The 14,971-nt window shown below is 40.3% G+C and overlaps 1 protein-coding gene across 13 annotated transcripts in view; it reads right to left on the bottom strand.

Moving 5' to 3' along the window:
- Positions 1 to 14,971, bottom strand: part of INPP4B (inositol polyphosphate-4-phosphatase type II B) — a 291,154-nt gene that overhangs the window by 234,217 nt on the left and 41,966 nt on the right. For 3 of the 13 annotated variants that reach the window (XM_077300216.1, XM_077300212.1, XM_077300217.1), the window contains exons 1-2: positions 8,929 to 9,124; positions 6,685 to 6,749 (exon numbers count right to left, since the gene is read on the bottom strand). In XM_077300216.1, coding sequence (XP_077156331.1) covers positions 6,685 to 6,749; positions 8,929 to 8,935 — 72 coding nt within the window. In that variant the 5' untranslated portion in view covers positions 8,936 to 9,124. Of the gene's footprint in view, positions 1 to 6,684; positions 6,750 to 8,928; positions 9,142 to 14,971 lie in introns of those variants that run through there. The other 10 variants (XM_077300219.1, XM_077300215.1, XM_077300220.1 and 7 more) reach the window with 7 other exon arrangements.

Below are 14,971 nucleotides of genomic sequence, written 5' to 3'. Positions count from 1 at the left end.
CTGGGTCATATGCCAAAACCCTTCTGGTCCTTAAACTAGGTGGTTTATTTTGGCGTAATTGTTTTAAAAACCCTACACTCTTATAAGATTACAAACTTTTATCCATCTCTTATAAGATGCTGTCAAGGATCAGCCAAAGTCCAGTTAGTAAAGTCTGTGATAAAGAGACATCCAGGATTTCAGGGCAAGTGAAAATCCAAATAAGAGCTTTATTGAACAGATGATACAAAATACTGATGCATGCCAAGACCCACTGAGCAAAGGTCTTGGTAAAGACAAAGGCATAAAAGACATTAGGCAATACTTATAGGGATGACCCAATAAGGGAGGGGGACTAAGGTCTGTGGCAGGACAGCAAGCAATACAAAGAGGTGCAAAGTTTCCCAGCCAGGCCAGATGGCTCCGCTTTGATCAGAACTGTTACATTTCTGTTTCGTCTCTGTGAGCCCGGCAAGGTCACTGGAATCAGATAGATAACGGGGCTCTGCTGAGAACTGCAGTGGAATGCAGAGGAGGCCAGGAACTAGGAAAGGATGTATAGTTTTATGATACCTGACCTGGAGAGCACCAGGGAATACATATCAAGAGAGTGGGCATGAATCAGGGTTCTTGACAGATGCACAAACTTCACTGATTCCAAAAATTTGATTTCTGAATAATGCAATTAAGATCACAGCACAGATATTTACATGGATAAAGCCTTCTTTCCTTATTCATTTAGAAAGCTTACTCAACTTGCAAATGCATGCTTATAATTCCCTGGAAATCTGTTACATTAGCACTGAAACCCTAGTCAGACATTAAACCCTTCTCTTTGAGACAATTTTTGATGTAGAAAGCCCAAATATTAAGGAAGTGTGTATGCACATAAAATTTTACACCTGGACTAAAATTTTGTCAATCTTAAGGGTGCCACTGGATTCAAACAGTGTTACACAGCTTCAGACCAACATGGCTACCCAGTTGAATCTATGCACAAACCCAGCACCCCCAGCAAAGGTAACATTCTACAAAATAGGAGCTAGTGATGACACCACAGCAGACTCAAACAAAAAATAAACATAAATCAATAATATCTTTGTAAATTCTGAACAAATATGTTTGTGATAATGTATTAATGCCAGGAAGTAATTTTGTGAAGAAAGTGTTAGACAAACAGGAGATTCAAATATACAAAAAAAAATGAAACGTAACTGCTAAACTGCCTTCCATTTTATTTTTCACCTTATTTTGCCTTTCTTACAAATCTACATGATAATATTTGAAGTACTTAATTTACACTACAAAAAGGTGTCCTCATTATCTGAAGACAAAAAATGAAGCATTTTCTATAATCAGCATGGGAACAATGCTCTGTAGAGAACCAGAAGGAACCCAGAAAGCAGACAATTCTTTGGAGTTTGGGAGTCATAAAATAAAGGAATCTGAGAAATAGGATAGAATGGATGGTAATCCACCACAGCAAGGATATGGACACAACCAATATAAATTTTGGATAGTTAATTACAAAATGGACAAAGTGTCATCTAAAACTTCTTTCCTCATACATATAGCTACATTTCATTGATATGCTACTTAAAAATTCCTATTTAAATGGCAGAGATTCTTCCTCTCCCTCCACTCACCAGATTATTTTAATAGGTCTTAGTATCAGATTGATGTAGCATGATTTGGTGTAATATCTTTTAACATCTAAAGTAAAAAGTAAAGAAAAAATCTGAGGTTGTCAACAAGGGAATTAACTGCTGCCATCTAGTGTCACCTTTCATTGTAAATCAGATTAGGACACTAACAAGGGTTACTTCACACATTTCGCTTGTTGTAGATGAAGTTAATCTGTGTTGGAAAAAGAAAAACATATACACCACCACACACCAGCAATTATACATTGTGCCACAGCTACATCTATTTGTATGCCACTGAGCACCATGGCTTGTTGCTGAAGAACAGACTGTGCATGTGAGGACAATTTTTGCCTGCACATAGGGCTGCCAGCACAACAAATTGTGGCAAGTTCTTAAAGAGATGGGAATACCAGAGCATCTTATTTGTCTCTTGAGAAATTTATATGCAGGTCAAGAAGCAACAGTGAGAACTGAACATGGAATCACTGACTGGTTCAAAATTGAGAAAGGAGTTCGGCAAGGCTGTATACTGTCGCCTTGCCTATTTAACTTGTATGCAGAGCACATCATGAGAAATGCGGGATTAGAGGAGTCACAAATTGGGATCAAGATTGCAGGGAGAAATATCAACAACCTCAGATATGCAGATGATACCACTCTAATGGTAGAAAGTGAAGAGGAACTAAAGAGCCTGTTGATGCAGGTGAAGGAGGAGAGTGCAAAAGTTGGCTTGAAACTCAACATCAAGAAAACAAAGATCATGGCATCCGGCCCTCTCAATTCCTGGCAAATAGATGGGGAAGAAATGGAGATAGTGACAGATTTTATTTTCCTGGGCTCCAAGATCACTGCAGATGGGGACTGCAGCAAAGAAATTAAAAGACGCTTGCTCCTGGGGAGGAAAGCTATGGCAAATCTAGACAGCATCCTAAAAAGCAGAGACATCACCCTGCCAACAAAAGTGCGTTTAGTCAAGGCTATGGTATTCCCAGTTGCAATGTATGGCTGCGAGAGTTGGACCGTAAGGAAGGCCGAGCGTCAAAGAATTGAGGCTTTTGAACTCTGGTGCTGGAGAAAACTCTTGCGAGTCCCTTGGACTGCAAGGCGAACAAACCGGTCAGTCCTAGAGGAGATCAACCCTGACTGCTCTTTAGAAGGCCAGATCCTGAAGATGAAACTCAAATACTTTGGCCACCTCATGAGAAGGAAGGACTCCCTGGAGAAGAGCCTAATGCTGGGAGCGATCGAGGGCAAAAGAAGAAGGGGATGACAGAGAATGAGGTGGCTGGATGGAGTCACTGAAGCAGTAGGTGCAAACTTAAATGGACTCCGGGGAATGGTAGAGGACAGGAAGGCCTGGAGGATCATTGTCCATGGGGTCGCGATGGGTCGGACACGACTTCGCACATAACAACAACAAGGGCTGCCAGCCTGCAGGTGGGACCGGAGAATCCCCCTGAATTACAGTTTATTTCTAGGTCAGTTTCCCTGAAGAAAATGGATGCTTTGGAGAGTGGATTCTATGGCATCACAACTGGCTGAGGTCCCTGTCCTCTCCATCCCCAAATATCCAAAAGCTTCCCAACCTGGATCTGGCAACCCTTCCCCTCCATACTCTGCTGGTGGCTAGGGAGGACCTGGCAAACCTCACTATAGAACAACAACAACAACACAGAAACATCATTCCAAATGGCACTGAAACTCAACACAAACTTCTAAGTTTGGGCTTAGAAGCCATTCTTCTGGAATGGTAGTTGGCCATGTCCATGCAGAAACGTATGTTTAATTTTCTTCCCAAAAGGGACTCATAATGGCTTACCACAGTATTCTCTTCTCTGCTTATCCTCAGAACCACCACCCTGAGAGGCAGTCTCTGTCCAAGGTCAGTGAACTTCCATAGCTGCTTAAGGATTCAACCTGCTTCCTAGATCTCAGTCTTAACACAACGTGATGGCAACCATCAATAGGACCCCACTGACAGACCAAAAGAACTTCTGTGATTTTAAAAACTGTATCCTAAAAAACACTAACCGGTGCTCTTTGTGCATTATTGTAATGCTGACCACAGTAATCTGATGTATAAATAATTTCTAGCCTCTTCAGATATTGCAGACACGGGAGACTAGCAAGTTTTTAAAACTGGCTAAGTGCATTTGCTTACTAGTTGTGTTTCTGTTAGGAAGTTCCTATTTGACTGCTTTCAACTGTATTCTCTGGAGCATAGCTGCTGCCGGCAAATCAGGTCAACACAGAGATTTGTACTTCAAAGCTCTAAAAAAATCTATGGAACATCCTTTAGTGGAAGACTTGGTCTCTGCTCAGGAAATACCATTCATCCCTTAGGGAGTGTTTCCATCTGGTAAAGAAATTTATATCTTTGTACAGAATAAGGTTGGGTTGCTCTGCTCAGAAGTTCTTCTACAGCGAAAGGATGAGTGCTACTGACACCCAAGGTTCAGGAAGGGCTAGCTGGATACTCATACATTCTGCCAGTGGATAGAAGCTCATCATGGTAGGAAATATTTTTAAAATAACAAACTGAGAATTCATCTAATTTTGAAACTGAGATTTCCAAAATAGAAAATGGAATTATCTTTTTCCACCTAAACTCTGAAAATTAAAATAAATGAATGAATAACATTTCGGGGGAGGGGGGAGATCTCCTGCACCATTATTCTTCCAAGTATGTTCTCCAAATAAAATGTTAATGTATTATGTTTATTTAAACATTGCCAGAATCAATCTCCAAGCTTTCATTGATCAGTTGGGGAAACATCATAATTTTGGGTCCCTGGAGTAGCAAGACTTCTGGCTTTGCCTCAGAAATGACATCATTAGATTCTTTGGTTGGTTAACGTGTCATCAGGAAACCATTCACTTACCCATTATGCTTTGTATTATATGAGGATTTATACCAGGTATTTGTTGTATCCTACTTCTCCTGCATTGCTTTCATGTAAATAGCTATATTTGGTGGGTTTTCCCATTCTGGTGTAATCTGTAACCAATCTGCACACACCCAGCAAAGCGGATTAGGCCAGCCCCTACAGAACCTGGCCCCAGAGCCAGCTGTGAGGAGCACTCCCAGCCTCATGGCCAGATGTTCCCCGGCCCCGGAGGGCAGACTTGTGGCGCCCTGACCAGGCTGCCACTTCCAACACCTGCTGGCATGGCTGCCTACCACCAACCTCACCCACACTGCCAGCATTGCAGGCTGGTCAGTGGAGGATCCTGGTCAGCTTTGTGCTGATCCTGCATTGAGCAGGGTATTGGACTAGATGGCCTGTGTGGCCCCTTCCAACTCTATGATTCTATGAGGAGGCCGGTGGTCCCGCACTGCCCTGCCCAGCTGTGCAGGAGCCCAGGACCGCTGTGGCCAACCAAACCTACCGGTTGCCTGCTGGCCACCTCACCCATGCCAACACCACACCACGCAGGTAGGGCAATGACATGGCTGCTGTGTCCTTTCCCTGCTAGCACCTATTGCATCCCTGGGTGCAATGGGCTTTAGGGCTAGTTCTGTAATAAATTTACTACTACTGTTACTACAACTTTAATTTTTCGTTTCATGGTTATTAGGCAGACAAGCATCATTGTGATATTTAGCATCAAATGCTAGCTAAACAAAAAAATATTACCACAACTGACAAATTTTTAAATCTCAGTGCACAGGATCCTTCTCAATCCTTCCCTAAACAGCTTGTAGTCATCCTTTCCCTATCTCTGACCAGTCTCTAATGAATCACCCAATAGCATCCCTTCAAGCAGGGTCATCATATTTTCATCTGGATGACAAACATTTTGAACTAGTTGGATTTTGTAAATATATTCATTGTGAAAACAACTGAGGCTTGCAGCTACTTCAAGATCATCATATTTATTTTGCTTAAGTTTTCATGAGCTTCAGCAGATGCAAAATTGGGAGACCTTTGCAGAATTCAGTAATTATGTGACCAGGAAAACAACTTGTTTCTGTAATATATGGCCTTTGTATAACATGTTACAAAGCAGAGTGTTCCCAACTTTTTATTTTATACACTTGATCATTAAGTACACTATAAGGTTCAGCTTCAAGCTTGTCCATACATGCAGCTGTTAACCTCCAGATAGTACCAGGAGATTGCCACTATTACAATTGTTCACCAAGCAGAGATCAGTTCCTCTGGAGCAAATGATAGCTTTGACAGGGGGATTGTATGGCATTGTGGCCTGCTGAAGTCCACCCCTCTGCCTTTCCACCAAAATCTCCAAGTATTTCCCAACGCAGACCTGGCAACTCTACCCCATCTAGAACTCTTCAAATGTTTTCAACCAAACCTCTTAATTTCAGAGGGCTTTAAAAATTACCACATCAATTTGCAGCAGCCTTAATGTACCACACAAGCAGCTTTGAGACAGAACAAATTTTCATGGGTGTTGGTCAAAGTAAATGTTTGGCAACTTTATAAATATACAGGGAACTGTAGCTGGCTGCCAATTCAAAATGGTATAAGTATTACATTATGGCATTCTTTAGGACTTAATTTCTTATGAAGTTTGCTGCTTTAACAAGTTAATTTATATAAAACATATACATTAAGTCTGAGTAACCCTGAAATGTTTATCCCTACCCAAATAGTCTGAAATTCCTAAGCAAAATAAATGTAAAGATACATGTGCAGGAACAAACTTATCTAACAGCTGTGAATGGTTCTTATTTTTGCATTGTTAAGCTACTAACAAAGAAGGATATGGCACTTTGGACTAGTCCTAAAGACATGACTATATCACTATTGATCACAAAACCACTTTTAAATAAAAGCCGGAGAGCATGTTTTAAAATATGCACTTCCAAATTCATATATCATTTCTAAGGCAGCCAATCAAAATATAATAAATAATGTCTCATGTTTTATAAAGTGTTATAAAGGCAAATAAAATACAATGTTTGTTACTTCAAACAGTACTTAATTTATCCTATCTTTTCTACCATACCAAGAATCAACTGATATCCTTTGAATCAATTTAAAGAAAAAAACCTCAATAAATACGAAGGACAAGAGAGCTGTAAATGAATTACCTTGGTCTTATTTTTCATTAGAAAGAACAGATTTCCTTTCAGAGGGCACCATCTCTTTTTTGGATCTGCATTAAAAAAAAAAAGCATGGTATTAAACACAGTTACACACACCTTTTATATCACTGTTTGATTGCTTTAAAAGTGCATTCATAACAATGATGAAGGAAATCATCATTGACCCAAAAAAATCCTCTTCCTATGGTAGCTAGTGTGCAATGTGCTTCTAAATGTCAGGTATCTTCCCAGAGGGTTTCCTCTGTCCAGCAGCTGGCAAAGTTGGTGACTGCAGCACATACTTAAGTGTTTTCTCTACTTGCAAAAAAGGGAAGGGAACCTAGCCCTTTAGATGCCAAAGTTTCATCAGATAAGTGAGCAAGCCTTACTTGGAATGTAATGGTTACTCTTTTCATGGTATCATTACAGACCAAACTGCTTGTTCTTGCTCATAAAACAAAATCCTTGGGTGGTATTGTTGTTGTTTACATTTACCATTTCTGAAATACCAGACCCTGGGGTAAGTACTGCAAAACTGCATGACAAGGTACATAAATGTGAATGCATTCAGATAGAGGGCATTACAAGCACTCACAGTGCTGGGCAGAAGTTTTTTTTAAAATATATATTTGTTTTATGGATCATATCTTATGTTGGTAAAAACCAAGCCACCATTTAAAAATAAGTTAAGAAAAGCTGAAATTAAAAACCTGAATCTAAAGCAGACACGTATTTCTAAAGTGGAAAAAGGATTTATGGTGTTCCTCATCGCAGCCCATAGTCTGGCACTACAAGAATTTCAGTGGTATGTTCCACTGTTGTCTTCTCCTTAGCCAGCCATATCTTTGCAAGTACATGGAAGCAGGGCAAACTATAGGTTGAACCAACTATAGTTTTCCTGGAAACCAGAACAGAAAAACCATGATGAAGCTGTGGTTGTAATTCTGGTTTCCATGCAAACCAGGGAGTGGGCAGTCTGCAGGCAGATCCAAACTATGGTTTGTTAAGAAACAATGAGGCTAAGAAAAACAGTGAGATGAGAGGAAAAGAACATACACAGAGAACAAAAATCTCATTTATCTAGTATTGAACAGTAAATCCGTACTACCTCTGAACTAGCTCACCATATAAAGTCAGCCTCTTGACAGCCCAGAGTTTCCTGAATGGGTGGGAGTTAATTAAGTTTAATATATATTTTAATTTGTTAAACATTTATTGGGTGATATGACCGTATATGGTCATGTAAAAAAAACCCTCCAAAAAAGAAAATGACCAATGATGGGTCTGGAGGTGGAAAGAGGAGGGACCATGGGTGGGCATGTCCACAGCTATGCTTCCCAACCATATTCTGCATGATCATGCTACTTCTGGGGTGGGTTTCCTAAAGCCTGAAGAATGCTTCAGGGGTTTCTCAATGATAAAAATGTTGAGAAGGGCTGCTCTAGATAATCTCAATTTCAATTTGTAGAATATATAGGAGTAGAAAATAGGAGCAAAAAAATAATGTATGAACATCAGGTAAAATTTTCAAATATGAAGGATGGTAAACAAAAATTTTCCATGATCAGGAAGCATCACCTGCCTCTTCCCAGTATACATGGAACTCTGTAATTGATTTACAAAAGAGCAAATGAGATGTCTTTCCCATTTATATTTCTAATGAATCATGATTATTTATAATATATTAATGGACCAGCCAGACAGCAAAGAACACTAAAGAATTATTTGTCTGAATGTACAGATTTATGGAACAAGTCCATCTCTTTGTTGGATCACAGCCCTTGATGTTCCTAGTTATTACATCACAGTATCCTGCCCTTCCTGTAAGGAACTCAGGACAGCAAACAATGTTCTCCGATCAGTTAGACTTATAGAAAGTCATTGGTCCAAGGTTACCCATTGAGCTTTCTGGTTGCTTAGGGATTTGATCTCAGTTTTAATCCCGCACTCTATCCAATATGCCAAATGGTTATGTATTCAACATACCTATTCATATTTTCAGTATTGCATCCTTTACCTTGTGTATTATTATTTTATTGTAATTATATAGTAGTAATACAATAGGACACTTCACTGTTTGTAACACATCTTTTAAGGAAGGTATTTCTTGTGCCTGGGTGCAGCTATCAAAAGACATTGTTGTGGAAAACCAACAAATATATTTAATTTATATTTATACAAGACACAACATGCAACTTTCACTGGCATAAGACTGTAGGCTGAATATGAATATGAGAAGTACACACAGACCTTCCATTCAGCTGAATGATCTTTTGTGCTGCTAGAACAAGTCCATGCAGCCTACGTACTTGTGGATAATGGATTCTCCATGAGTCATATAATCAGAATCACACCGAGTTGGAAGTGGCCACAAAGGGCCATCCAATCCACCTTCTCAAAGACTCTATTTCACGTACCCTGTCAACACACAAAAAAATAACTTCTGGGAGAGAGGAATACCATGTAATACATAGTTTGGCCCTAATAAATTGTTTATCTCACTTCCCAGTGTAAATTGAGTAACAGCTAACAAGCAGTAGGGCCATTATTTTCCTTCATGTTCCTATATGCCAACCTATGCACCATAATCATGGCAGAATAAAAATTACTCGGAAAGATGTTCAACAGCAGTTCACTATCACCATGGAAAATAAATCATGCCAGCAAATCTGTGAATACTAAAACTGTCCTGTAATAACCGCCAAACATACATGCATGGACAATTGGCAACACCAGTTGTTTTTACCTATAAATTTACCATCCCCGAGTACTCTGCAAATCTTCAGATTTCCTTCCTTGTCAAAACAAGATGATGGCCTTCTAGCAACTGAAGCCAGTTCCTTAGCATTGTATGTCATCTGGCAGCTCATGAAGAAGATGAGGAGGAAGTGGATGATAACAGGGATGCTAATGAACTGGTTGAAAGGGAGCAAGATCTGTTCAGCAGACCAGATCAACTGCAACATCAAAACAGAAAAGAAAGTGCAGTACACAGTTAAGGCACGCTATCTTCTTTCTGTAGTTGTCTTGTTTTAAGAGGTGATATAAAAAATCATAGTAAACTAACAACATGTTTAATAGCCCTGACCCAGATAGCTCAGGCAAGCCTGATCCCATCAGATTTCGGAAACGAAGCTGGGCTGAACCTCACTAGTTTTGGATGGGAGAACTCCAAGGATGTGGGTGGTAGTTTCTCCAAGAAAAACTAGGAGTCATGGTGTGGAGTCAGGCAATGGCAAACCATCTCTGAGTGTCCCTTGCCTTGCCTGCCAGACAATCCTCAGATCTCCTGACCTCATTACTCTTGCCATTTGATAAATAAATAATAATAGTATGTTTTATTTGATTAAATGTATACATTGTCAAACAAATAAAATAAGTATTCTGGAGGGAAGGAGTGTCATTACTTTCGATGAGACACACAAGCATTTACTGCAGCTATCTTAAAAGCACTATTCTTTCTTACATAAGTGAAAGAAACATCTCTCACACATTACATTTGTCAGCATAGGGCAAGATAACTAAGACAGACAGCCCAAAAAAACAAACAAACAGGGCTAAAAGGATCCCATGCCTATCAATAACAACCCTGTGAGGCTGTCCAGGCTGAGCAACTGGCCATGGGAGACCCAGATGACAGGAGAAAGGGGGGGGGGGTCTGAACTTGGATCTCTTAGATTCCCCACCACATCTTCAGTTCTCATTCCTCCTTTGTTTCCACAGAATTGACAGGGCTGAGGGAAAGACCTGATGGATAGTTTTAGAAACCTCCAGGGGAGCTTTTTTCCTCCCATCACAGGCAGAGAACAGGTGGGGGAAGGGAGGTCACCAGCCCACACTCACCTCAACACTCACTTTGTCTCCCAGCTCTGCACCTGTTCAGATGTGCCATCGCAACATCAATGTCCCTTTTTCCCTTTGAACTATCTTCCACGGGTGGGAGGTCTTTCCCCTCAGAGTGGCATGCACGACAGCCCTGTTGCCTCCCAAACCACATACTGCCCCTCCTCCTCCCCTCTTCCCTGCTGTCCCTTTACTGGCAAACCACCACTCCACATACCCGCACTTGCCACCCCCCTCGGGGTTGCCATCTGAAAAAAACACAAATCTGGTTGGTGCAGCAGTTGCAGAGCCAGCCACTCACTTTCACACAACCCATGTAGTGGTCTCACTGAACTGTGGTTAGAGGAGGTGGGAGTGGAAAGCACCACACCTCCCCTTTCTCCTCCTTCACTGCCATTCTCTCCATCACAATTTTACCTAAACCTCTTAGCCCTGACCTCTAGTCATCTCCTTTCTGTTTCTTACAGCTTCAATCACACACACACACCTCACTGCATGTGTTGCCCCCCACCCCGCCCCCCAAGCAGCCACCTGCCTTTCTTCCCTCTCACCAGTTGCATGCAGGTTGGGTTAGAGTCTTGGACAGGCCACTTCCAGCCCCAGGGATGGATGTTTGATACCCCTGCCCTAAACCAAATTTACTCAGAAATCTCCTTATATTCAATGGGACTGACTCCCCAGAAATGTTTAGGACTATTAAGAAAAAAAGGGGGGACTCACTTTGATTATACTTGAAATGTGATATGGCACAAGTCAGAACAAAGCACTTACAAGTTACAAAAGCAGTCATGACTCAGTTGTAAAGCCATTCCTTTGCATGCGAAAGATCCCACATTCAGTCCCTGACAGTTAAGCAGGTAGCAGGCATTCAGAAAAGGTCTCTCTCTGCCTAAGGCACTGGGAAGCCACTGCCAGTCAGAGTAAACGTCACTGTACAGGACAGACCATTGGTTTGACTCAGTATCAGACAGCTTTAGTATGAGTACACTTTTCATCTATAGTACAGCTTCAAAGGAAAATTCCAGTTCTTATCTCGGGAGCCAAAGTAATTCAAGACACAAATGAAACTTGCATCCATGGCAACAGTGACTCACTATACACAACTCTTCCTGCCAGTCAGTACACGCACTTTTAGAACAAGGCCTGTTCTGCTGAAACATATACATCAGAAGAACATAGTTTTGAGAAATTCCTAGAGATTTGGGCACAAAGGCTGAGAAGAAGGAGGAGCTTAGTGGGGATGCAAGTCTATAGAATTCACTCTGCTAAATCTACCATACTCTCCAGGGGAATTTTCTCCCAGCATTACATCTGGCATTAAGAGATCAGTTCCCCTGGAAGAAACAGCTTAATTTAGCTGCAAAAGTGAGTGAATTCTTAGACAGATATAGAACAGAATGGGAAGTTGTAGATATCCCACAAATATCACCTCATGGTTGTCATCAACAGATACCAGCTCCAAAGAAAGATCAATGGAAAAGCATTAAAGATGGGGAAAGAGACTTTGTCTCTACTGAGATCTGAATATGGTTTACAAATTTTGGAAAAAAGAAATAATATTGGGCTGGCTTTGAACGATAAAGAACTGGTAAACAAACATGGAGTTTTTCTAGATAGGTGACAACACATTTTGGTTAGAGAAAATGTAATATTTATTTCTGTGATATAGTAGAAATCTTCTGATTTTTTTCTTTTGATTTTTGGGTGAGAAATTGAAGATCAAAGATTGTAGATTTCTAAGTATGTATATTATAAAGAAAAGGGTCTAATGATTAGAGAGTTGAGATTTAAGATGGTTAGAGATGAGGCAATATAATAATTTAACAATATTCCAAGTAATATAAATGTATGTTAAAAGATATATGATGTCTGTTGTTTGCTCTTTTTTTCTTTTAATCTTTGTGTCCTAAAATTTAAAAATTGGGGAGAAAAAAGTTCCCCTAGGAGAAATGGCAGCTTCAGAGGACAGACTCTGCTGCAGCACATCCCTGTGGAGCTCCCTCCCCCAACTTCACCTTTCCATCCACTGTCCCCCAAACCCCAAGGATTACCCACACCAGAATTGGCAACAGTAGGGTTAGCAGTTGTTCGCTTTTTAGAGAGCATGTCCTCTTTTTTATGGTGTCCATCCTCTTTTGGACTCTTTTTTAAAAAACTGATGTAATGTCCTATTTTCAGAATGGAAGGCTAGGAATATTCCTAGTTAGTAGCAATTATCATAGTTTAAATAGTAGTGGCATTTAAAATGAGATTTGTCATTCTGTACACTTGTTATAAGTAGCCAGTTGGGACATACGTCCTCTTTTTTGTTTTTTGAAATAAAGTATCCCTGTCATTCAGCTTTAATAGAACTTTGCAAATAAACACCTTCTCTGTAGCACAACTGTCCCTCTCTCAACATAATTTGCTTCCATAAGAGAATCTGAATAGGTAACAGTGTTTTGTTTGATTTGGAGAACTGTCAAGGAATAATAGCTTTAGAAGAAAAGCCCAAAGCTAAGGCTGCAAGGAGGTCAGCCACAGCACCCTGAAATTCAACTACTGCTTGTTATGATGGGTTTAGTAGTACTAAAATAAGGCTTTGAATAAGGCTTTTTTTCAAACACTTCCCCCCTGCTGAATACTTCTGTTTCAGCAATGACAAAATTAGATCACAACATTTTAGAGCTCGATGATTTGCATCAACTTTAATTTAAAGCAGTTAGATTTTTGTATCAACATTACAGCAAATTTGTTTTTTGAATGCAAAAGTTCTCAGAATCTCATAAGCCTTTGCTGTCATAGATATCTTTTGCCTAATAAACTTTTCTTCTAGGAACACTGCTAATTTGATCATTTAGAACTCTTTGAGATGTTAAAAATGTAATTGGTTGGTGGTGTCATTCTTTTATAGTCTCTCTCTCTATTCCCTCTCCTTTTAGTTTTAAACAGCACTACTTTAGTTCCCAAACAATAAAAAGGTAAAGGTAAAGGTATCCCCTGTGCAAGCACCAAGTCATGTCTGACCCTTGGGGTGACGCCCTCTAGTGTTTTCTTGGCAGACTCAATACGGGGTGGTTTGCCAGTGCCTTCCCCAGTCATTACCGTTTACACCCCAGCAAGCTGGGTACTCATTTTACCGACCTCGGAAGGATGGAAGGCTGAGTCAACCTTGAGCCGGCTGCTGGGATCGAACTCCCAGCCTCATGGGCAAAGCTGTCAGACGGCTGCCTTACCACTCTGCGCCACAAGAGGCTCTATCCCAAACAATAAAGCTTATCAAACGAACAAAACCCCACAACATCCCCCCCACCACCACTTTTCTTTTAAAGGATTGCTTTATTAAAGAGGAATACAGTATTTGCTGGCGTATAAGACTACTTTTCCCCCCTGAAAAACATGCCTCCAAGTGGGGGGCTTGTCTTATATACCGGGTACACTTCAGTTGGGATAGACATAGTTGCCCATAGTGGCCCATAGTACTGTATTTTGAGTGGAAATGTTGATGGATCGTCTTATACGCCCAGTCGTCTTATACGCCGGCAAATACGGTAACTTTTATTTAAGTGTAGTTCATGTACATACAGTTGAATTTAAACGGAACAGTAAACATGAGTTTTTTTTCTTCATATTATTTGTTCCTTGGATTGCCCGACAATATAGTCTGTACATCCTTGAAGACTGAAAATTGGGAATAAGTAATTATTGCAACCATTTACTAGACATCTCTGTTCTTAGACTCAAATGTTATATTTTGAAATCAGATTACTGATTGACTACATAACTTTGCTTTACTAGGAATTTGTTGTTGGATACAAAAGCTGTTATTCAAACATTTGCACATTTTGAAAATGGTTTACTGATTGATTAAATAATCCAATCATATTTATAATCCGCCTTGCGTCCCAGTGAGAAAGGCAGACTACAAAATATAAAATAAATATTAGGAAATCTGTTTCAAAAGGTAAGTACAGTTTTGGTCATTTGGGTGCAGCAGCAAACTGTCATTTATCACAATTACTTTACATTGCCACATGCAAAAGGAAGCAGAAGGAAGTTGGCAAGCCCAAGATTTCCCCAAACTATTCAAACAGAAGCATACAACTTTGTCATAATGTTTGAATCAAAGCAATATTGCTGTTGTTATTGTCATGGGCCATTCAGTTGTGTCCGACTCTTGACATCCCATGGCACAGGTGTCTTCCTGATCCCCGATCCTGCACCACCTCTCTCAGCATTGCAATGTTCTGGCTAGTGTCCATTCTGACCATGTCCAACTACCATGCTCATTGTCAGCCTGGTTTCCTTTTTCCAATGACCAATCCTAGCATAATTGCTTTCTCCATTGAGTTGGATCACATGATATGGCCAAAGGAAGTGAGCCGGAGTTTCGTGATTTTGCCTACCAATGATATATCAGACTTTATGCGCTGTAGTATTTTCTTGTTTGTGATTTTTACTGTCCATGGAA

The sequence above is a fragment of the Paroedura picta genome, chromosome 10 (assembly GCF_049243985.1).
Source record: "Paroedura picta isolate Pp20150507F chromosome 10, Ppicta_v3.0, whole genome shotgun sequence".
Classification (NCBI taxonomy): Eukaryota; Metazoa; Chordata; class Lepidosauria; order Squamata; family Gekkonidae; genus Paroedura; species Paroedura picta.
The sequence above is the reverse complement of the archived record's forward strand: the minus strand, read 5'-3'. Positions and strand labels throughout refer to the sequence as shown.